Genomic DNA, 23,366 nt, shown 5'->3' with positions numbered 1-23,366 from the left:
AGGTGAAATCAAAGATGCACTTAATAATCTATGTTAGTTAGAATGTGAAACTATAGAGGGTTTCCTTTTTTGTAATCAACCTTCAATTACGCTCTACGTGGTGATTGAAATCGTTTTATGACACCTAGGCATCACATGTGGCATGGTCTCCCTTGAATGTTTTTCAGTATATTGTTTATATGGTCCAAATGAATTTCGACCTCACTTAAGGGCAAATTGGTAGATTTACAGGCTCAAGGCAAATGTCCACTACGATTGCTCCCACCAACCTACCTCCCCATCTTGGGCAATTTGCGATTTGTGGGACCATCTTGGGCAATTTGCGATTTGTGGGACCACGCTGACCTCATCATGCCTCTGACCTATGTGGCATGTCTCTCCTTTTCCATTCATGCCAGTTGGCGCTCTTGACACCTAGCAGCGACAAACCTGATTCCCTTCGCTTCGCAGGAACAAGGTAAGGGCGACCATAGCATTGTGCGGGCATATTTTGCAAACAACGGGTAGATGAACATCACCATCCCAAACTTGTAAAACACGCTACAGCCGAGCCTCAAGGTTTATAATAAGGGTGACCAGAAGGTATACTCACTTATTGGCATACATACTCTCTAGTCTGATTTCCTATTCATTTGCTCTCTTCCACCTCACTAGCTCGGTATTTACTTGACCGTTGAAATCCCTTATCTGGGTTATCCCCTAGCCCTAGGCCCTATGACATTGTTTGTCTTACAGTAACCGACTTCACTTTCCGATCTCTGGGCTGTCACTGCCACCAAGGAATCGACGCTTTTTGACCTTCATCACCGATAATTGGAACTCATAATCATATAAATCTCAAAAATACATCAAAACATATAACCAATGCTTAGATGTATAAACAAGAGAAATATTTTTTAATGTGAAGAGTGAACCACCGGGATACACTTCGCAAAGTAAAATAATGGTGGAAAAAGTTAAACATGCATAGTAACCATGCTTCTGAAATCATTATAAACTTCATTGATTGCTTAATTGATCACACTAAATTCAGATTTTTTTTAATGGTATTTTTTTTTGTTTAATGAGAGATATTGAAGGACCAATTGCAGAAATTTGCTGCATGAGTTTTCTTTTTTACTTTTCTTATGTTCCTAGAGAAGCTAATTGTTTGTGATGCGCATTCAATTGCTCAATATATTCTTTCTTGTACTTGGACGATCACATGGTCTGTTATTCCTTCATCCTTCATTTGTAGAGCAAATTGTTTTGACTTAGCTGTAACTGAGTTTGAAATTGAATAAAATTACCTCCGGCCATTTTTCAAAAAGGAAAATTTAAAGGGCAAGATTTAAAACCCCACACTGGTGGAATTTGAAATATAAGAAATTCAGAATTAATGAGGCTTGAATAGTGGGACTTAAGGTTGGAAATTTAGAAGTCATAAATAGTTGAATTTAATGTATTAAATGGAAATTAATGAACACAATTAAAATATAAGATTCGATAACAATATGCTATATCAATTGGTATTGCTGAGCAATAGTCACCCATGTACTGATATGGATGAAATAGACTGACAAAGTGACAAAGGGGGAAATGGCATAAAATTGAGTCAGGATATGGTGAAATGTTCTCAATGCACAGTAAAATGCTGACATACTGTGCTATCGGTGTGTTAACACGCTTTTTGCCGACACAGGATCTTGGTTCATTAAAGTCGGGCCATTCTGCCTATGTTAACACGCTTTTTCAATCTGTTGTTGATTTTGTTGGTTGAATTACTTGAATTGTTATTTGGCCAGGATTTTGGGTTTGGTTTAGTTAAAATCTGTCAGGTGGTTAAAAATTGTTGATTTGGTTAAGAACCATCCAACCCGATTAGTTCAACTGTTGACCCGTTAGACCTGGTCACTGAGTCGCGGATTGTACATTCAATGCATGTAAACTTTCAAAGGCCATAACTTTGCACTCTCATGTCCGATTGAAGTGATTTTTTATTTGATTTTGGGTAACTTTTCGAGATCTATGCATTTGAAGGCACTATAGATATTTTTGTGAAAACCCCCTTTTATGGGTCAAATTGTAATTTTTAATATTTTTATAAATAAAAAATAAGAAACTAAATTAAAAAACATAAATTAAATATAAATATATATAACATATATAAAACATAATTATAAAGTATTTATTGATAAAATATATATTTATACACACACATATATGTATGCATGTATATAAATATACCTTAAATACATGGGGGACAGTTTGACCCATTTGACTCAGACGGTAAAATCAATGACCCACGACCCGGAGACAAAAATAGTTCGGCCTGCGAGTCAGTTTTTAAAACATTGGTAAAACACCAACCTGATGATACTAGTTGATTGATTGGTTATAAGTTTGTTTTAGTATTGCCTTTTGACTCTTTTCGACATCATGGTTGAACCCATAAATTTTTGGAGGCCATAACTTTATGTTTGGATATCTGATTGGAATGGTCTTTTTTAAAAAAAAAAATATTTTGGATCACTTTTTGTGATCTATGCATCCCAAGGATCCAAAGATTCCTTGCCCCATTATTTTTGCCAAAAAAAAACTTTTTTTATTCTTCAAATTACAATTTTTAGCATTTTTTTTACTAATAAAAAATTTATAACTGAACTAAATTTAAATTAATGCATGTATTACATGTAGATAGTGTGTTGATGTGGCACAGTCTAACCCATTTGATCCAAACAGATAAACCAATGACCCACAACCTGGAGGCAAAAATGGTTCATCCTCTAGGTCAGTTTTTAAAATATTGGATAAAATTTATATTGTAGTTTTTTTGTAAAATTAGTATGACTGTTGTGTTTTTACTAAACTGCCATAGGTTCAGATTTCTTACCTGTTATTTCTTAATCATTTTGTTTATGAAATACGATATGAAGGTCATTTTTAGTTCATTTTATTAATAATATATGGTATTTTGATCATCTTTAATTTGATTTATTAACACTATTCAATATCCAATGGCAATTCAAATTTGGATATACCTGTATTGGATCTGATTTGATCCATTTGTAGCCCTAATTTTAAGTAATTTTCCTATTTATTGGCAACCGAAGGTAACCTTGACAACTCTACTAAAATTGCTCAAGCCGAACTCAATGACTCATCATTGCTTTTGTCGTTCAACGAATAAAGAGGAGTGTGTGGAGGCCAAGGGTCTTTGACAACATGCCTAAGAGAGTCTCCATTTCTCTTCTTTACACATGTGAAATATTAAAACAATCTTATGATTAATTTTCTCTATTAAAAATTAGGGTGAAAGACTTAAACATACCCTGAGTTTTCATAAATGATCTTAAACGTTTCTTAAGTTTTTCAAAAAGACTTAAATATACCTTGTGGCCTTGTTATCCTTCATTTTCTTTCAAATTTTCAAAATATACTTGTAAGTTCATGTGGATGATTATCATACTAGTAAAAAATGCCAACAGGTCTCCAACCCTAACATTCCCAGTGCAATCTTATTAATGGCAACAAGTGATCGATTGCACAGAGCAAAGGTCTAAGATTTTGAGTTTTTTATTTTTTTGGTAAGTAAAATAACCACTTAAAAAACATAACAAAGCAACAAGGTGTTCAATGCAAATGGGAGGGCTAGGCCAGACAACTGAATTTTCAACAAAGAACTTAGCTAATTGGGACAAACATGGTCTGCCCAATTTTAAATCTCGAGGAATAAAACAAGATTGAACAATATTAAAGTTTTGTTTCATAAGTTTAATATGATCCAAAAGACTATAGCATAGTCCCAAGAAGTAGAAGACTGGTTTGATGACACCAGATGAACAATTTGTTCATCGTAACAACTGCTTTATTGCTTTTGAATTTAAAAGAATCAAAATAGATCCCCATCCTTTTTGTAGGGGTAGAAACGTATCAAGCCTTTCACAAACTATTTGAGTTCAGCTCGTGAAAAGCTCGATTCGACTTAGTCTAAACTAAGCTTTGAGTCAAAATTGAGCCCAATATATAGGCTCATTTTCTAATCGAGCCAAGCTTGAGCCTAATATAGCTCGATTCATAAGGTTTGTGAGCTATATTTATGTGTGTGTATTATAATATAATAAATATATAATATTACACATATAAAAAATAATATACATGAATATAAATACATAATAAATAAAAATATTAGTATATATAATATTTTTACTTTTTATATGTATAATAATTAGTTTTTATAATTCTTAATTTTTTTATATGTAAAATAAAATAATAATTTTTTAATTTAAAAATGTTTTAATTTTATAGGAAACTTGGCTCACAATTGGCTTGGCTCAACTCAAATCCACCTGTACTTCTCTCTAGCATTGGCTCCAAAGTCATATGGATAGCCAATAATTCAACATTTACAACCCAACACTTGTAGCAAGCATAAACGTTTTAACGTGACTACACACAACACCTGATTATGTCCGACCTGAGGTCTGTCGAACCGAACATGTAACATATAATCCTACTAATTGGACGAAGCCAAGTTGTAAGGATGCGGTCGTGCACTGAGGAGATTTGTAAACGAGAGAATTAGAGGCATGGGGATGAGGTCCCCAAGAAGGCAATCAGATGCTCAAGTCAGTAATTAATGGGGGTGATGTAGTTAGTTGGGCCAAGCTAGATAGAGCATTTAGAGAGTTCAAAGAGTTGAAGCTCCTTTACCTTGAGGAGAGTTGCCTTTAAATAATGGAGTGTCCGTGTTGTACCTAGACACACTCCTTGCAGGGTTGTTGGGATGAGGCAATCCATCAAGGTTTTTGGGGAGGTCCGCTTTTTTCAGTAGGGGCACTTATCCTTGGGAGGTGGTGCTTATCTTTATCCGTGCGGGACTCTCTTCTATTCGAGGTCTTCCATGACGTAGTTATCCATGCTTGTAAGTGAGTAGCGCACTGATGTGGTTCAAGGACGTCGGCCATGGAGGTGTCCATGTGGCAACTTCGGCCATGTAGGGAACATCCCAAACACTAGTAGATTTCTCTAACTGTTCGATGCTTGGTCGAATCGAGTTTGATGCTTTAGGTGTTTCTGTGTGCTTTGCTTTGGTAAGTTGTCTTCCTCTTCGTCCTCTTCTTCATTTTCTTCCCATTCTTGTAGTTCCACTTTGAGTAGTGAGTCCAAGTTGAAGCCTTAACTAGAGGTTGTCGGGCTCTTTGTGTTGAAGACTGATGCCAAGATGGCCAAGGTCGAGGAGACTGAAGATGAAGCCAAAGTGGCATAGTGTATTATCATGATGCTTCAATCCGTACTCCACAATGTGATGCCACATCAATTTCTTTTTTATTTTTTATAATAAAAATTTATGAAACTTTTGGAGTAAAATGACATGATTATTATCATGGTAACATAATGTGTACCTTGGATAGGAATTCTTTACCATAGTGGACAGAAAAACTTACAGTCTTGTAAATTGTAGGTACAATTGCCTTGTACATTGATGGCTGTAGACATGTGAATTTTTAAGCCAAATAAGCGGACTGAATATACATGGTAGCCCTCCCAAGTTAATATGGGCCTCCATGGCCCAAGGCCCAATTCTACACAAATATGACTTGGTGGCCCAAGGATCTAAGTGTACTAAGTCCAATTAGGCCCATGTCCTATCGTAATAGGGTGATCCCATTGGTAAGACCACTAACTCCTACATAATGGTGCCTGTATAAGAGTTAATCCTAACCTAACACTTCACTTACATGGGATTGGTTAGCAAAGTGGGCTGAAATAGTAGTCCAACCCTTGGCTATAAATAGCATTGCCTAGGAAGAAAGGGGTTCCTTTCTTTTCACAAACACACTACAAGAAGTTCTCAGAGACCAACGCTGAAAATTGCAAGCAACCACAAGCTCTTGAAAACTCCAACAACTACAAGATCAAGAGAGAAGAAAGAAGGGAAAAGTTTCTTCATTCTCTATAATACACTTGGATTCAAGCTTTCCCAAGAAGATCAATACACCACAAAAGGGTCCTTCTTAGAGAAGCATCCTTCACAATCAATCAAGCACGAAGCCCGGAGTAAAGAAATCTACATCAAATCTCCAAAAGCACCAAAATTAAGGAAGTCTACATCAACACTTCAAGAAGTATGAGAAACACGCCAACGGCCCTCGTCTTCACCAAATTCGACCGTTAATCAGAGGTTGTTCACGCCAACGACCCTAGTCTTTGTAAATTATATTGAACTCTTGACAATGATGTAGCTTTCAAATCTAGCATGAAAAAGTGTACCTACAATCTAATGGTGAAAATCGATCTTTCATTGTCTTGGTGGCAGCGGGATTTGATCCCCGAGTCTATACTTCGACGAGTCAGAGAACCTACCAACTGAGCTACCATCAGTTGACATCTTTCATTGTCTTTTTGTTTTGGGGTTTTCATATTCTTCCAAATTTTACATAAAAATTAGAGTAAAATACAAAGACCCCTTGTACTATGGGGTATTTGACAATTATCCCATAAACTTTCATTTCTGATGAAGACCCCCTGAACTTGTTGTGATTTTGGTGGAAGAATAAGAACCTTAAGGTCTTTTCGAATAAAGAGGAACCTCAAGTTTTTAATAGAGCCATGTCGGCTTGGAGGGAATTTGGTAGTGATAGTAGTACCCGATATGAGCTCAAGAGTGCCAAAACTTGTAAACTTGTCCAATGGCATGCCCCAAATTTGGGGACGATAAAAATTAACTTTGATGCATCCCGTTTTGAGGATGGTAGGTGTGTTGTTGTAGCGGTGGCAAGGTATCATACTAGCAAAATAGTTAACTACAAAGGATATGCCCTTGGAACTTCTTCGATCAATGCAACTGAGGTGTGGGCAGTGTGGGAAGCGCACAATGTGGCTCTAAATTTCAAGGAGATTCAGATTATTATTAAGGGAGACTCTAGTCTGGTCATTAAGTGTCTCAAATGCCAGGTCTCCACTCCATGGAATTTTAGAAACATTGTTAAGGATTGTTTAGAAATAAGGAAAAGTTTGTGAGAGGCATTCATTACAAGCACATTCTAGAGAGAGGCTAACATTCTTCTCCAAACTCCATGCTGTCTTTTGACCCCTCTAACCCTCCTCGGGAGTTAGTTTTCATTTGTTCTATGATCTTTGGGGACGTGCTACCCCTAGATTTGTGTAGCCCCTTTTGTTTTATCAAAAAAAAAAAAAACAAAAGACCCCCTAAACTTTTACTTTGCTACAAATATCCTTTGACCGTTAAGTCAAATGACAAAATGTGTTAAAGTACCAAAAAACCTTTCTTGTTTAATTTACTCGCCCTTTTTCTTAAACCCTAATTGACCAAGCTTCTCCAAACAAAATCAGTAAAAATAATATAAATCATTTTATTGACATAGGAAACCAAGTTTCTTTAAATTCTTGTTTCACTTTGCTGACATGAATATTTCTCGTCATCTTAAATATAAAAATTATCAACTTCTTTCTCTAGTAAATTAAAAAACTAAAAACAAATGAAGCATTAAATTTATATATATCAGGAAGAAACCTCTATCATTTCATATTAAATCCAGCTAGAAATTTGTAAAGGTTTATTGGAGCAATTGAGAGGAATTCAATATTACATTTAGAAAATTAATCAAATCATAAAATTTTTAAATAAATAAGAAAATGATAATTTGAAAATTTAAAAATGTTAAACAATTAAATGAATTTTTTTTTGAAGTTAACTAAAGTGGAAGTTTAAGGATCTTTGTAGTTAACTTCATGGGGTAATTGTCAGTTTGAAACTAACCCCATAGTACGACGGTCTTTATAATTTACACTAAAAATTAAAAAGAAAATGAGAAATTAAAATTTCTCCCAGATCCAATAATATCATAAACTTATATCTTAAATTACTATTGCTTCAAAAAAAATACTATAAAAAAATGCATCCACTCCACATTGGGAGTATCTCCATGTATCAAATTCACGGAGTGATGTTCTAATCTCGGCCAGATTTTTTACAAAATCCGAAATATCGAAGACTGGATCTGCTCCTCACATGCACATCCTACCATGCATTTGAAACATCACTCACGGGTTTATTAATTATTATTCAAGAAGATGTTTTCAATGCACGGCGGATGTGCCTATGAGGCGCCCATTTGTGAGGAGCATATCCCGGTTCGAAATATCTCCCCTCCTTATACGTTTAATTCGCGGGGAGACATATTTCGGATGTGCACTTGGATGCCAAACTCTTTGGGTGTGCACACATTTTTTGATTTCGGGAGATCACATCTAAGTAAATACGAATTCGGATTTCCTCCTCTCCTCTCTACTAATCCACTCAAATCAGACCACCTGCTGTCCAACCTCCCAACAAATGTCCAACAAAGGTTAATCCTCCGTTAACTTGTCCTGTGTCTGTAGTTCAAATCAGAATTCTGAGGAGAGTACAGTCTAAAAATCCCTATTTTTTATGGATTAATTTTTGGAAAAATAAATCCCTACTTTTCAGTTACGCATGCCACACAACTTCCCTTTTTCTCTCTATTGATTGTCATTAAAAACCTAAACTGTATAGAACTTAGGAGTAATCTTCGAGTCTGAATACACTTTTCGATCATTTCCCTTCAATCAACAACCGAAGTGTATACAGAGCTCATCAATGTGCGATGGACCAAAAACGGGAGCTGGTTCTCCATCAAAAACAAGTCACTTTCTACGAAATATATGTCACGGTTCTTCGTCTCCAACAGCTCCAAGTCATCAGTCACCATGCAATATGCAATGTGATGCAGCACAATCTGGGCACTCCTAGCTGGTTGAGACTTGGCTCCTAGCTAAGACGGACGACATCTGAGAGGAAGAGGAAGGTGAAGGGTTCCCGGGGAGCTCTCCCGGTGGGAACACTCCGATGGCTAAGTTAGAATTCTTGAGGAAACTCAAAGAAGACACAGAGATTAAGAGTGTTGAAAGTGCTAGCTTCAATACCTTTGTTTTGTGAGGGTTGGGGTCCTTTTATACCGGAGCTCGGTCACATCAGGCGTAACCGCCACTACCCTAGCCGTTATTGCTAGGGCAAGGGTGGTAGGTGCAGGCTGCTGCTACAGGCTGCTACTGCAAGGTACAAACTCGACAGGCGTGCCATGCTTTTCAGAGACGGCAAGCAGAACGCCGCCTGGCAAGGGATCCAAGCACTGGCACTGGATCCGATAGGTATGGATGTCAGGTAGGCACGGATGTCAGGCAGATCTTCCTGCAGTCTGCCGAGCTACCGTACACCGAACCACCTGGGGAAGATTTGCTTTGTACCAAGGTGTCGAGGTACACCGAGGTGCCCACATTGGAGGCGAGCCTTAAGCAAGTTCGAACAGGAGTATCGATGGTGCTGCCCCGAGGTGTTTCTCCCTCGGGACACTTAGCCAAAAGCCGGGGTGCTTCCTTCTTAGGAGAGCTCGGGGCCCCTTAGGGGGAGCTCGGGTCCCCTTGCACGAGGGAGCTCGGGGAGCTCTGCCTTCAGGCTTGGGGTGAACTGGGTAATCAGGCTTCGGCGAGCTTGTTACGCCGGGTTGTGGCCAGGCTGTCACGCTTATGCCAAGTCATGCCCACGTGTCCCCGTGCTACGAGGTCGGGCCAAATCTCCCTACATCAATTGCCCCCACTCCCCATGCTAGGGGTGCTGACCCAGCGCAGGGAGTCTGCGGTCTATCGGGTGGATCTGGCTCGGGGTCTAAGTCTTCTTGCCCGCCAACTCATAGGTTGGACCGGTTCTCTGCTCGGTTTTGCCAGACACAGCTCGGGTCGCGTACGGTCTACGCGCGGACGTCATGCTACTTTTAGACTTCGCGGACGTCAAAAAATGCGCTAAACTGATTTTGTCTCGAAGGTCGCACAGCCGGTTTTCATGAGGACCGTCAGATCATTTTGATCTCAACCGTTGATGTCCGCGTATAGTGGCTATAAATAGCGGGGGTCCTGGCCATTTTCCTTCTCCACAAATCTTCAGTTGTAGTTTTGAGCTCGCGTCCAAAGCCTCCAGCTCGGGTCAATTCTCTCCCAGTTCTGTCTATTTCTCTTTGGTGAGTCACCCTAGCTCTTCTTCAGTTTCAGTTATGTATTCCTTTGATAGCCTGCTAGACGAGCCTGAGGTGCCCGAGGTGGGTACCTCGGCTCAGGGTAACCCTATTGGAGTCCAGTCTTCCGAGGCACAAGAGGCCTTGGGTGATGAGGCGCGGGGGGCCTTAGGTAACTAGGCGTCCACCTCTCACTGGGGTCGGATGCCGGACAGGTTCGGACCCTCCACCATGACCCTGGAGAGGCTCCACTAACTCATTCGGTAGTATAACTTGCCTAGGGAGTACACCTACAGTTTACCTGTGGGGAACTTCCCATGGGAGCACGGCCCTGATGAGGTCGTGATCTTCCAAGAGCAGCTCATAGCCGGGCTGTGCCTTCCCTTCCACCCACTCATAGTGGAGGCCCTGAAACACTTCAATGTTACGATAGACCAGCTTCACCCGAACTCGGTCCGTAATGTGGTCGGGACGATCTCCCTGTGTTACGAGTATGTCCTCCCCCTTAACTTGGACATATTTTGCTCTCTCATTACCATTAAGAAGAGCGCTTCATGCGTTTTCCCCGAGCACTGGAGGGCTTACTACTTGTCCCCTCGTCCAGGCTTTAAGTTAATGCACAAGCTTCCTAGCAAGATCCCGGCCTGGAAGCAGGACTACTTCGTAGTCCGAAACCCTACAGGGTGGCCCTTCCCTACTCACTGGAGGGCGGCTATCCAAGACCCTTGCATCATACTCAACAAGAAGACCAGGGAGGCATTCCAGTCGTGGGCTGAGGTCGGTTGTGATTTCAGAGATTGTATCACGGAGGGTATGCTCTTCCAGGCCGGCTTGAGCCTAGGTAGGTAGCTAGTACCTTAGTTGTTTGGCCCGCTCCTTTCTTTTACTCGAGTACTAATGTCGAGCTCTGTTGCAGGTCCCATGAAGGCAGACAAGCTCAAGGGAGATCGACTCTTCAAGCATATGAAGGGGAGGAAGAAGCGGGCTGCTAAGAGAGCCCGTATCGAGTCACCGCCAGCCCCCACTCCTGAGCCTAAGCTTCCATCGGCTCCAACTTCCGAGCCCGAGCTCCCTGGGGCTCCTCCGATCATTGACTTGGAGGAGCCCATACCACCAAGGGAGCTCGAGACCTCGGCCAAGCCCGCTACGAGGGCAGCAGCTAAGCCTAAGGCTGCCACCGGGGCTGCTGACGTAGCGGCTGAGGTCTCCGCTGAACCCATCCATACAGCCGAGACGGCGGTCTCCAGCTCGGGGAGCCCAGACGGGGGCCGAAGTATCTTGGTACCCCAGTGCGGTCTTCGGAAGAGTAAGGGGGCCATTTACTCCGAGGAAATTTCAGTCTGGGCCAAAATGCTCAACCCTGCTCAGCTTGGAGCCCAGGCTGCCACCCACACTATGGTGGTAAGTTCTCTTCTCTTCCCTTTTCTTTCATATACACGTTTCTTTGATACCAACTAACTTCCTTTGTCAGGTGAACTCCGTTGTGCACGCCCTCGCTCTTCAGTCCACGATGAACCTGAAGCGAGCTCTGACTGCCGAGGAGTCTTCCTGCGCCACTCATACCGATCTGAGAGTAGCTCGCGAGCAGATCCACCGGTTGGAGAGCGGCGCTATGGCCCAGAGGGGCATCATTACGGCGCTGACGGCGGAGAAGGACGAGTTGGCGCGTGAGAAGGACGAGCTAGCGCGCGAGAATGATGTGCTGAGGGGTGAGATGGACGCCCTCAAAGTGGAGCTAACGCGCGAGGAGGGTGTGCTGAGGGGCGATCTGGACGCCATCAGGGCGGAGGCGGAAGGCCTCAAGGAGAATAAGAAGGCCCTCCTGCACGAAGTGGAGTTCCTCAAGGCGGACATTGAAGAGAAGACCGAGATCTTCACTCAGGCGATAGAGGAGACGAAGGTCAAGGCAGTCGCGAAGTACATCCAATCCGATAAATTCGATGTCGTTCTGGGGGAGGCCTACCACAAGGGGTTCAAGCTCAACAGGTGGCTGATAAGGCACATGTACCCCGAGCTTGACACAAGCGCCATCACCACCTTGCGAATCACGGATGAGATAGCTCGACAAGCCACCGAGGATCCGGATTCAGAGGAGGAGTATGGTGACGAGGAAGCAGACGCCCCCGACCAGCCTGAAGCTCCTGAAGAGGCCTCGTGCGAAGATGAAGATCCCCCAAAGTGATTGCTTTTATATTCCGAGCCTGCAAGCTTAGTCTTTGTAGTTGTTTTTTTTTTTGTGAAGCTCGTTGTACAAAACTTACTTGTTAATGAAATTGATCTTTTTCCATGTGTTGTCTTATCCGAGGTATCATGGTTGAATGTGCGAAGTGATTGACATAGTAGGGCATAGTAAGGCATATGCCCGAACTTTCTTGTGGAGTACTCCGAAGTGATTGACAGTAAGGCATGTGCCCGAACTGTCTTCTGGCGTGCACCGAGGCGGGTTAAGCGTCGTGGAATCTACCTGTCTGCTTGTATCCTTGACATATTGTGTACTGTGGTACCAAGCTCTTTGGTCAGCTCGGTGTTTTAACCCCTTAGAATTCATCCGCGTCATAGAGGTGGCTAGGTTACTATGCCAGAGTCTGTTAGCTCGGCATTTTGGCCCTTGAGTCCTGAGAGACTCGTGGTCTGGTTTTGGAGCTTATTGCGACGAGGTCTTTGTTAGCTTGGCATTTTGGCCCTTGAGCCCTGAGAGTGACTCGTAGTCTACTCAAATATTTATAGGTAATATTACCTTAGGCTGACAATATTCCATGCCCGAGGTATTTGTTTCCCTTCCAGGGTTTCGGTAGGGTCCTTCCTAGTTCGGACCGAGCTTGCCAACACCGGGCTCAGGCACCATAACCTTACGGAGAACTAGGTCGCCAACGCGAAAAGTCCGCTTTTAGACCCTAGCGTTATAGTACTGAGCTACCCTTTGCTGGTAGGCCACGGTCCTGATGTATGCCAGGTCCCGCACTTCGTCAAGCAAGTCGAGGTTGGTACGTAACTCGTCTTCATTTGCCCTGTCATCATACGCTTCTAATCTCAGCGAGGGGACTTCGATCTCAGCTGGAATGACTACTTTAGTGTCGTAGGTGAGGTTAAGGGGGTTTCTCCTATGGCGGTCTTTTCTGTGGTACGATAGGCCCATAATACTTTGGGCAGCTCGTCTGCCCATAGTCCCTTAGCTCAGTCTAGTCGTGCCTTTAGTCCGCGGAGAATAGCTCTGTTTGTGACTTTCGTCTGACCGTTTTCCTAAGGGTGCGCCACTGAGGTGAAGTTCTGCTGAATTCCCATGTCTTGGCACCAGTTTTGGAATTTGATGTCTTCGAACTGCTTACCATTGTCGGAGATCAGTACCTGAGGTAATCCAAAATGACACACTATGTTCTTCCAAAAGAAGTTCTACACGTTCCGGGCCGTGATTGCTGCGAGAGGTTCAGCTTCGAAACACTTTGTGAAATAGTCAACTGCCACCACTAGGAACCTCCTTTGTCCTGTTGCTGGTGGGAATGGCCCGAGTAAGTCAATCCCGCATTGTGCAAATGGCCATGGGCTAGTGAGGTATTTTAGGTCGGCAGCAGACCGGTGGTGGATGTTGACGTGCTTCTGACACTTGTCACATTTTTTGACGAGCTCGGTCGCATCTGCATTCATCGTTGGCCAGTAATACCTCTGTCGTAGTGCTTTCCGAGCGAGGGCCCTGTCCCCCAAGTGTCCTCCGTACAGGCCCTCATGAGTATCACGGAGGACGAGCTCGGCTTCAGAGGGTCGCAGACAACACGGGTAGGGGAGCGTGTAGGATCTTCAGTACAGCGTCCGTCTATCATGACATACTTGGCTACCTGATGCTCTACCCTCCTGGCGGCATTACGACCTACGGGGAGGGCCCCGTGTAGTAGGAAGCTCATGAGCGGATCAATTCAACTCGGCTCTGCTTGAATGACGAGAGCGACTTCCTCTGCCTCCCTGAGAATGCTAGGCCGAGGCAAGTTCTCTATATACACGGTCCTCATGGTGTTATCGCCAGTGCTGGCTAAACGGGATAGGGCATCGACCTCGACATTTTCTAATCTCAAGATTTTCTGGATGAAATATGATCGGAAGTTGAGCAAAGCCCCTCTTACTTTGGATAAGTATGCTACCATGGTTGGTTCGCGGGCTTCGTACCCACCCATAACCTGATTTACCACGAGTTGGGAAACGCTGCAAATGACGACGTGCTTGGCTTTCACTTCCTTTGCAAGATCCCGCCCGGCTAGCAGCACATCGTACTCTGCTTCGCTGTTGGATGCTGCGAACTCAAAGCGTAGTGCGTACTCCATTTTCATACCGCTTGGCCTGTACAGAACGATCCCAGCTCCGCTGCCCTGCCGATTTGACGAGCCATCTACGTGAAGGATCCAGGGTTCTTCATCTCAGTTCGGGCTTGGCCTAATTAGGAGAGATGCCGCGTTGGTTGCTACTTCACGGTGCTCGAGTTTAACCAGCCCGGGAACCCCGGGCTCTCCCGCACTAGGGGCCTCGTGTTCCACCGGCCTGGGGACTTCGGAGCTAAAGGTGCATTCTACGACGGAATTTGCCAAGGCTTGGGCCTTGATAGCAGTTCACGATTTATACTGGAGTTCGTACTTGTTGAGCTCGATGGCCCACTTCGTCATCCTTCCCGAGACCTCGGGCTTGAGCCAAACTTGCCTCAGAGGTTTGTTGGTAAGGACAATGATGGTGTGAGCTTGGAAGTGTGGGCGGAGCTTTCGGGCTGCTATAACCAGTGCATAGGCTAACTTTTCTATCTCTGGGTACCTTGTCTCTGCTCCCTGCAACACTTTACTAACATAATAGACGGGTCGTTGGACCCGATCTACTTCTCTTATTAGTACCGAGCTGACCACCTTGTCACTTGCTAAGAGGTATAGCTCTAAAACATCACGCACTTCAGGTCGGGTTAAGGCTGGGACGCTGGCGAGGTGCCTTTTGAGCTCGTCGAACGCGAGTTGACACTCTTTGGTCCATTCAAAGCCTTTGCTTTTTATGGCCTTAAAAAAAGGCAGGCAATGATCTGCTGACTTGGACAAAAAGCAACTCAAGGCGGCTGACCGACCGTTCAGCTTCTGAACCTCCTTTAATTTCCGGGGTGGTCTCATTTCTAGGATGGCCTTGATTTTGTTCGGGTTGGCCTCAATGCCTCACCGGTTAATGATGTACCCTAGGAATTTACCCGAGGTGACACCAAAGATACACTTGTTGGGGTTTAGCTTCATAATAAATCTACGCAAAATTTCAAAATCTGAATGTAAATCTTGTATTAATTCATGTGAAAATTGGGTTTTGACGACCATATCGTCTACATAACACTCTACTTTTTTGCCAATTAGTGGCTTAAACAGTTTATTTACAAGTCTTTGAAAAGTGGCCCCAGCGTTTTTCTACCCGAAGGGCATGACCGTGTAACAGTACAGGCCAAACTCGGTTGTGAAAGCAGTTTTCTCTTCATCATCTAGGTCCATCCTGATCTGGTTGTAGCCCGAATAGGCATCCAGGAAGCTCAGCAACTTGTGTCCCGAGGTCGCGTCCACTAGACGGTCGATCCTAGGAAGTGGGAAGCAGTCCTTTGGGCAACCTCAGTTCAGGTCGGTGTAGTCGACGCACATGTGCCATTTACCGTTGGCCTTTTTCACCAGAACGGGGTTGACCACCCAACTCGGGTAATGAACCTCCCTGATAAAATTGGCTGCAAGGAGCTTCCCGACCTCCTCGTCGACTGCCCTTCATCTCTCTGGGGCTAAGTTGCGTTTCTTCTGTCTAACGGGCCTAACTACAGGATCAGTGTTTAGCCTATGAGTTAAAATGCCGGGGTCTATGCCGGGCATTTCTGCTGCTGACCATGCAAAACCATCTAAATTTTCAAGTAAGAAACTCACCAGTTGAGATCGCAGGGGTTCCTCAATAGAAGAGCCGATCTGAAGTACCCGAGCTGGGTCCTCTGCCGAAGCCGGGATGGGGATGGTCTCTTCGGTAGGCGTGGCTCACTCCGCGAACTGCTCCGTGGATCGCTCTAGCTCGAGGTTGTCTACTATCTTGGCCTTTCCTTTGAGGGCGGCTATGTAGCACTTGCAGGACTCGAGCTGATCGCCTCGCGTCACTCTAACTCCGAAGTCTATAGGGAACTTCATCACCAGATGGTAGGTGGAGACTACTGCTCGTAAGGCGTGGGTGATGGGCCGACCTACTATTGCGTTGTACGGGGAGGGGGTCGCGACCACCAGGAACTCGTGGCTGAGCCTTACCACACTAGGCCAGGTGCCGACCTCCACGGGTACAGTGACTCTCCCTAAAGGTCTGACCTCCTCACCGCTGAATCCCATGAGTGGAGTGTTTGCGGGCTTCAGGTCGCTCTCCCGGAGCTGAAGCTGATCGAAGGCTACCTTGAAGAGATTATCTGCCGAGCTGCCCGAGTCGACTAGGACGCGCCTGACCTCGAAGTCGTTGATCTTAATTTTTATGACGAGCGCGTCGTCATGGGGGTAATGGACTCCTCGCGCATCGTCTTCGGTGAAGAAGATCGGTTCCTCCATCCTTGGCCGCTTTGGGGGGTTAAGCTCTTCCCCGGCGGCCTCGCGGGCTGATGAACGAGCTGTTGCCGAGGTGCAGACTGCGACAATTGGTCCTCCAACAATTACATGGATGGTCCCCCGGACTGGTCTCTCGTTGGGAGGCTGCCTCTACGGTCGCTCCGCTTGTCTGCTGGATTCAGGAGCTTCCTTACTCTGCTCCCCGTGCCGACCTACTTTATTCTATTATTATGCTGTACGAAATTTCTCAGATATCTGCGACGGATAAGTTCTTCTATCTCGTCGCGGAGATTCTTACAGTTTTCGGTACTATGGCCATGATCTCTATGAAAACTACAATACAAGTTTTTATTCCTAACATTGGGATCAACCTTAAGCCGAGGTGGCCACTTCACATATGGGGCATCCTTGATCGCCATGAGGATCTCGGCCCGCTTTGTGCTGAGTTGGCTTTGCTCCCCGAGCTTGGTCATTCTTCTTCTTGCTATCACTTGGAGCCGGAGGTTCCGGTTCCCTTTTTCTTTTTTCAAGGGCTTGCTCGCCCTTTTGGTTAATCTCCTCCTCTGTCCCTATGAACCAATCTGCCAGTTCAAGGAACTCTGTCACGGTCTTGGGTTGGTTGACAACCACGTGCCATCTGAACTCCTTGTGGGTGATGCCCCGCTTGGCCGCAGTGAGCCGAATTGCTGGGTCTAGGTCGGGTATCTGCAAGCAAGCATCATTAAATCGCTTGATGTAGTTTCGGATGGACTCTCCTTCCCTCTGGACTATGCTGAGGAGGCTTTCTTGGGTCCTCGGACTGTGCCCAGCTCCTTATTAAACTTGGCGCGAGGGTTTGGTACCAAGCGCGGGCTACTCCTTTGAAAGTGGTGGAGAAGGCCACGCACATGCAAGACTCGTTCGCTCTGGCCAGATGCATCTGGGACTGAAAGGCGTCCACGTGGTCATTGGGATCGAATGACCCATCATACTTGTCCAGCGGGGGGAGTTTGAAGTCCCTTGGCATGGGGACAACAAGGAGCTCTGGTGACAGGGGGGAGGGAACTGAAAGAAGCGGTTAGCTTTTACGTTGCTCGAACTCACCTCTACCTTGCCTCTGAGCTTAGGCAGGTCGCGGGTGACAGCTCGGCGAGCTCGGCGACGCCTTCGCTACTTGTTAGTCGGCTCGGCGTTGGTGTTGTTGGCCTCGGTATTACTGAGCTCGATGGGCCCAGCGAAATGCTCGAATGGCTTTTGGTAACTACGAACAGAGGGACCTTGTTCCAGGTCGTCGGCCAGCACTTCGAACCGGTTTTCGGTAAGCGGGGATTCGAACTACGAGCGCTGAGGTGATACCGGCCTAACCGGCTGGGAGGCCCCCAACCTAACTGTAGGCCACGAGGCAGGGGTATGGGGTCTTTCCTTCCTTCCATGGGATGACACCACCGAGGTCTCTCCTCGGCGGGAAGGAAGTTCACTTCGGTGGTGAGGCTTGGTTGGCTACGCAGCCGGATGTCGGGGAGGGAATGAAGGAAATTGTTGCTGATACTGGCACTGGGACACTTGGTGCAGCACTTGCTGTCGGTGGAACTGAAGTTACTGGAATTGTTGCATTTGGGCCTGCATGGCTTGCATGCACTGCATCTGGTCTTCGAGCTGACCTTGGCTGGCCACCGGAGGGAGGATGGTGGGTTCAGCGAAGGTTGTTCCAATGGCAAAGGGTAATGGAACGGTCATGTGTGCCACTGTCAGGGGCACATTCAAACTAGGTACCCCGTCCACGGAGAGGGGGACGGTGAACTGCCTGATGCAGACGGTGGGTAGATGGAGTTGTTCCTCTGGGGTGTTCCGGCGTCCGGAGTTGCTGGAGGAAGCCATGATGATGATGAGTTCTTTGAGGGAAGTTTCACAGAAGTTAGAGGAAGGACTTTTGAAGCGATTCCCACAGGCGGCGCCAAATGATGCATCACAATCTGGGCACTCCTAGCTGGTTGAGACTTGGCTCCTAGCTGAGATGGACGACACTTGAGAGGAAGAGGAAGGTGAAGGGTTCCCGGGGAGCTCTTTCGGCGGGAACACTCCGATGCTAAGTTAGAATTCTTGAGGAAACTCAAAAAAGACACAAAGAGTTAAGAGTGTTGAAAGTGCTAGCTTCAATACCTTTGCTTAGTGAGGGTTGGTGTCCTTTTATATCGGAGCTCGGTCACATTAGGCATAACCGCCACTGCCCTAGCCGTTACTGCCAGGGCAGGGGTGCCAGGTGCAGGCTACCGCTACATGCTGCTACTGCAAGGTACGAACTCGATAGGCGTGCCATGCTTTTCAGAGACGACAGGTAGAACGCCGCCTAGTAAGGGATCCGAGGACTGGCACCGGATCCGGTAGGTACGGATGTCAGGCAGGCACGGATGTCAGGTAGATCTCCCTGCATCTGTCGAGCTACCGTACACCGAACCACCTGGGGCAGATTTGCTTTGTACCGTGGTGCCGAGGTACACCGAGGTGCCCACACTGGAGGCGAGCCTTAAGCAAGTTCGAATAGGAGTCTCGACGGTGCTGCCCCGAGGTGTTTCTCCCTCGGGACACTTAGCCAAAAGCCAGGGTGCTTCCTTCTTAGGAGAGCTCGGGGCCCCTTAGGGGGGGCTCGGGTCTCAAGGGGAGCTCGGGTCCCCTTGCATGGGGGAGCTTGGGGAGCTCCGCCTTCAGGCTTGGGGCGAACTGGGCCTTGCTCTTCGGTGAGCTTGTTACGCCGGGTTGTGGCCAGGCTGCCACGCTTATGCCAGGTCATGCCCACGTGTTCTCGTGCTACGAGGTCAGGCCAAATATTCCTACATCATAATGAATGAAATAGACAACAAAGCAACCGTCCATGAACAACAAACGTTTGAATTCGTCATCGTTGAACTGCTTGGTTGAACCTTTCTCGTTGCAATCCGTTGCTTCTTCTGCTACTTTCGCAACCTCTTGGTACAGATCATTTGTTGTCTCTGAAATGAACTTCTCTGTCTGTTCTGGGTTATCGGCTTTTTTCACCTGCTCTTCATGAGCGAATGAAATGAACTACTTCACCATTTTCTTTTTGGGCTGCTCCATTTGCTTGCAAGCAGGATCGAAGTGATGGTATGGTGGCGACCACCTTGGGGTCATAACTGTTCTTCTTGTCTTTCTCATGGATTTGGTATGGGATCCTTCCTAGTTAGATGTTAGAAGCAATTCAGCAAAAAATTGAGTGGTTCTATCTTCTGCACTCACTAGGTGAAGCCAACCAATCTCCGGTATTGGTGTTGTTTGGATACTCACACTCTGGCTTTCCTCACCCATCAAGATATAACAAAGCCCTGGATTTGTTCTATGCTGTTGTTGTTGCAATACTAGGAGGAAGGAGAGTCCAGAGTTGTGCTCTTGTCTGTTAACACTTTACAGTAGCGTGCATTTAGACAAGAATGGAGTAAAGGTAGTAATGAAAAATTTTACTTTATTGGGAGATACCAAGCTTGTTAATTTAGACAAGAATTAATTCAGTAAAGGTTAGGTTTTTCCAATTACACTCTGTTTTTTAATTTTTCTTCTAATAATAAAGTTAATGGAGGGTTTTGTTGGGAAATTGGAAAAATAGGGACAGGTGACCTGATTTGAATGGATTAATAGAGAGGAGAGGAAGAAAAGGTTCGCATGAAATCCGAGTTGAACAAGTAACCGCCTAAATCTTTCTAACCGCCAAAAGGGAAAACCAACTGGAGGGTTACTGGCAGTGTATCAGGCTATCAGCGGAGGAGATTCATTGAACCGGTTCTATCGTAGGGTTTTCCTTCTGCCACGTCCACAGCACGGGTTTGTAATTTGAACGTCCCTTCCGCTACCGCGCTATATATAGTTTCCTCGATGCGAGCAAAGCAGAGATCTTCCTTCGACACAAAAATATAAACAATGGCTTTCTTCCACTTTCCTGCTTTTCTCTTCTTCCTCTCCTTCCTCCTTTCCTTATCCACGCCATCGCCATCGCCATCTTACGCCGAAGAAGACAACTCTTCTTCGTCGGGTATGGCGAACATCAAAGACATCTGCGAAGAGTCTCTTACAAACTACTACAACCTCTGCGTCTCCTCTCTGGAATCCGATCCCCGGAGCTTCAAGGTAAAATGGAAGGACCTTCCCAAGATTTCCGTCGAGTTGGCATTGGCTAATGTCTCCCATACGCATTCCTACACCCGTAAGTTGCTTGAAAATACGACGGATCCAGTGGCAAGGAAGTGCTTCGACTTGTGTTACAAAAATTATGGCCAAACAATCCGCCTGCTTCGATCGTCGCTTGTGTTTTTCGACAATGAAGACTATGATGCTATTCTCTCCCGCTTGTGGCCTGCCATGCATAATGTCTCCGGTTGCATGGATGAGTTGAAGCGGAAGCTTGGAGGATTGAAATTGGCTCTGAATCGCAGGACCGAAATATCGAAGGGTCTTACCTCCATATCTTTTGCTCTTGTTAGTTTTCTTAAGGTCTGAATGAGGCATTAAACTAAACAAGATGAACTTGGTTAGCTATGTTTGCTTTGTCCTTATTTCATTTACAGATAAAATGAAATATAATTGATGTGAGCATGGATATATCATCTTCTATTCGATAGTTTAGCGAACAAGGAATCTTTGATGCGGCAAATTGGGTTCGGATTGCAGCCCAAACAGGCTTCACACGGAGCTTTCGATCGGTATCGTCCATCGGACGTTGCTTTTTAATTACTCTTTGCCTCTTGTTCGGTAATCATTTAAACGATTTTTTTTTGCTCTTTTTCATTTACTGCGAAGCTGCAACTCATCCCAATCCTATATTTCCCGCAACCCTAACCCCAAATATTACTGACGTTTATCGTTTAACTTAACAATGGCGCAAAAATCTGGCACACTTTTGTTTTTCTTTTCGGCCTCACTAAACAGTTGGAAATTTCGAATCGAAAGCTCTGTATTCTGTAATCCGTCCACCTGCAGCAGCCACCGCCGCAGCGTCAGAATGAAAATTGAAACTTTGACCTGGTTTGATTGGCTCTTCCAATTTGGGTCCGCACAGGCATGTGGACTCGTTAGCAATCTGAGATTATTCACATTCTAAGGAAAATTTGCGATTCTTTTTAGTAGAAGCTTTTAGACATTCTTTAGACATTCAGAAACGTCAATTATCAACTTTAAGCAACGCTTTTTTTCGATTCAGTTTACAGTTTCTGAACAAGAAAAGTCTCCTAAAAAGTGCATTCATCGAATACAAAGTGGAAATAGCCAGCTGAGAGTGATAATTTTAAGAGCCATCACAGATAAAATTGCAAGGCTTCTATTACAGCGGTTAGGAGATACCAGCTCGCCGGAGGCTGATAAGAACCCAACTCTACCGTCTATTATGCTAACTCAATTAAAAACAGCCAACCGTCTCTAACGGAGGGTATTTTGCCCTCTTTCTTTAAAAAATCTATTTTAGTTGCTTATTAAAAAAGGAAAATTAAAAATTTTGGCACCAAATAATTTTTCTGACATACTTAGATTTTATAGAATCTAATAAGTTGATTAAAAAAGGGAATGAAAACCTTTCTAAATTAATTTTTAAAGTGGGAATTGAAAGCTCAACAAAGTTACTCATATGCAAAGCTCTAATTTGCAAAGTACTTTTTTCCCGATCAGCATTCTTATTTTAAAGACCATTAAGTACATTTTTGTAGTCACTTTCCAAAATTACTTATATTGTTAACTCCAGAAAAGGTTAACTATTTAAACACATTCTGTGACTTGGGATTGAATCCCGCCTTCACCTAGGTTTGGGGGTTATGTGCTTTGTGGATGGGCTACTCCAATTTTCTAGCTAAGGGTGCAAATAAATCACATCATGATATGATCGATTTTGATTGAAAATTAAATCCAATTAGGACCTCACACACACACTGACACACACACACACACATATATATATATATATATATATATATATATATATTTCTCTTTATATAAACTGTTTTATGTTTTTTTAATAATTTATTATATTTTTCAGAATTTAATCAGATTGGATCGAATTTGGATATCCAATATTCTTAACAAAATTAGATTTGAATCGCTGTTTATGATAGATATTGCATTAGTTCGATTTAGGGGATCTAATTTGGATATACCCCAATTCTAATCCGATTCAATCTGTTTGCATCTTATATCCTTTTTAGAATAAAAATAAAAGTAAAAGGCAAATTTGCCCTTAACTGAGAGGTTGCGATCCAAGGCTCCAAGCTTGCATTCTCTTTCTGTCTTTTTCAAAGGTGAAACTGAGAGGTTAAAAGAAGAAAATCTTTCGGTTAAAGGATATTTCCTAAGTGGTTGGTAATCACCATTCCAGAATCCATGTCGCTTTAAATTGATTGATACTTCTCTTTTTCAAACAAATTTCTCAATTATTGATCTAATTTTGAATATGACGGGGCCGTACCTGGCCCAGTTGGATCGCAACCTTAAACATGATGTGGTGCAACCCAAGCGTCGATTTGGCCATGTCATCAAACTGGATCAACATCAAGAGCGGAGTAACAGTCGCATAGCTAACTGAGAACCCCAAATGATGAGGGACACATGGCCAAAGGACAGAGCCTTCACAAAAGAAAACGAAACAAGCCACCATAGAACCTTGGGCGACGGGCACCTCGGCCAGTGCCATGTAGGCCTGTCAACGATACCCGTAAACCAGCGGCCCGATTCGACAATCTCAAATTTGGATGGGTAAATGTCATATCGGATCGGATTTGGATGATAGAAATAGAATCCGATTAAAAATTAG

General features: G+C 44.4%; 1 protein-coding gene across 1 annotated transcript; it reads left to right on the top strand.

Moving 5' to 3' along the window:
* Positions 1 to 20,494: 20,494 nt before the first annotated feature.
* Positions 20,495 to 21,070, top strand: LOC109115332 (cell wall / vacuolar inhibitor of fructosidase 2-like). The gene has a single exon (XM_019199247.1). It carries the CDS (start codon positions 20,495 to 20,497, stop codon positions 21,068 to 21,070), a length of 576 nt encoding a protein of 191 aa, XP_019054792.1.
* Positions 21,071 to 23,366: the final 2,296 nt, after the last annotated feature.

The sequence above is a fragment of the Nelumbo nucifera genome, chromosome 4 (assembly GCF_055504915.1).
Source record: "Nelumbo nucifera cultivar China Antique chromosome 4, China Antique-T2T, whole genome shotgun sequence".
NCBI lineage: Eukaryota > Viridiplantae > Streptophyta > Magnoliopsida > Proteales > Nelumbonaceae > Nelumbo > Nelumbo nucifera.
Note: the sequence above shows the minus strand (reverse complement) of the source record. Positions and strands in the feature narration are given on the sequence as shown.

Excerpts from the sequence above, each read along its gene's own strand:
- LOC109115332 (XM_019199247.1), top strand. The coding sequence starts at position 20,495 with ATGGCTTTCTTCCACTTTCCTGCTTTTCTCTTCTTCCTCTCCTTCCTC.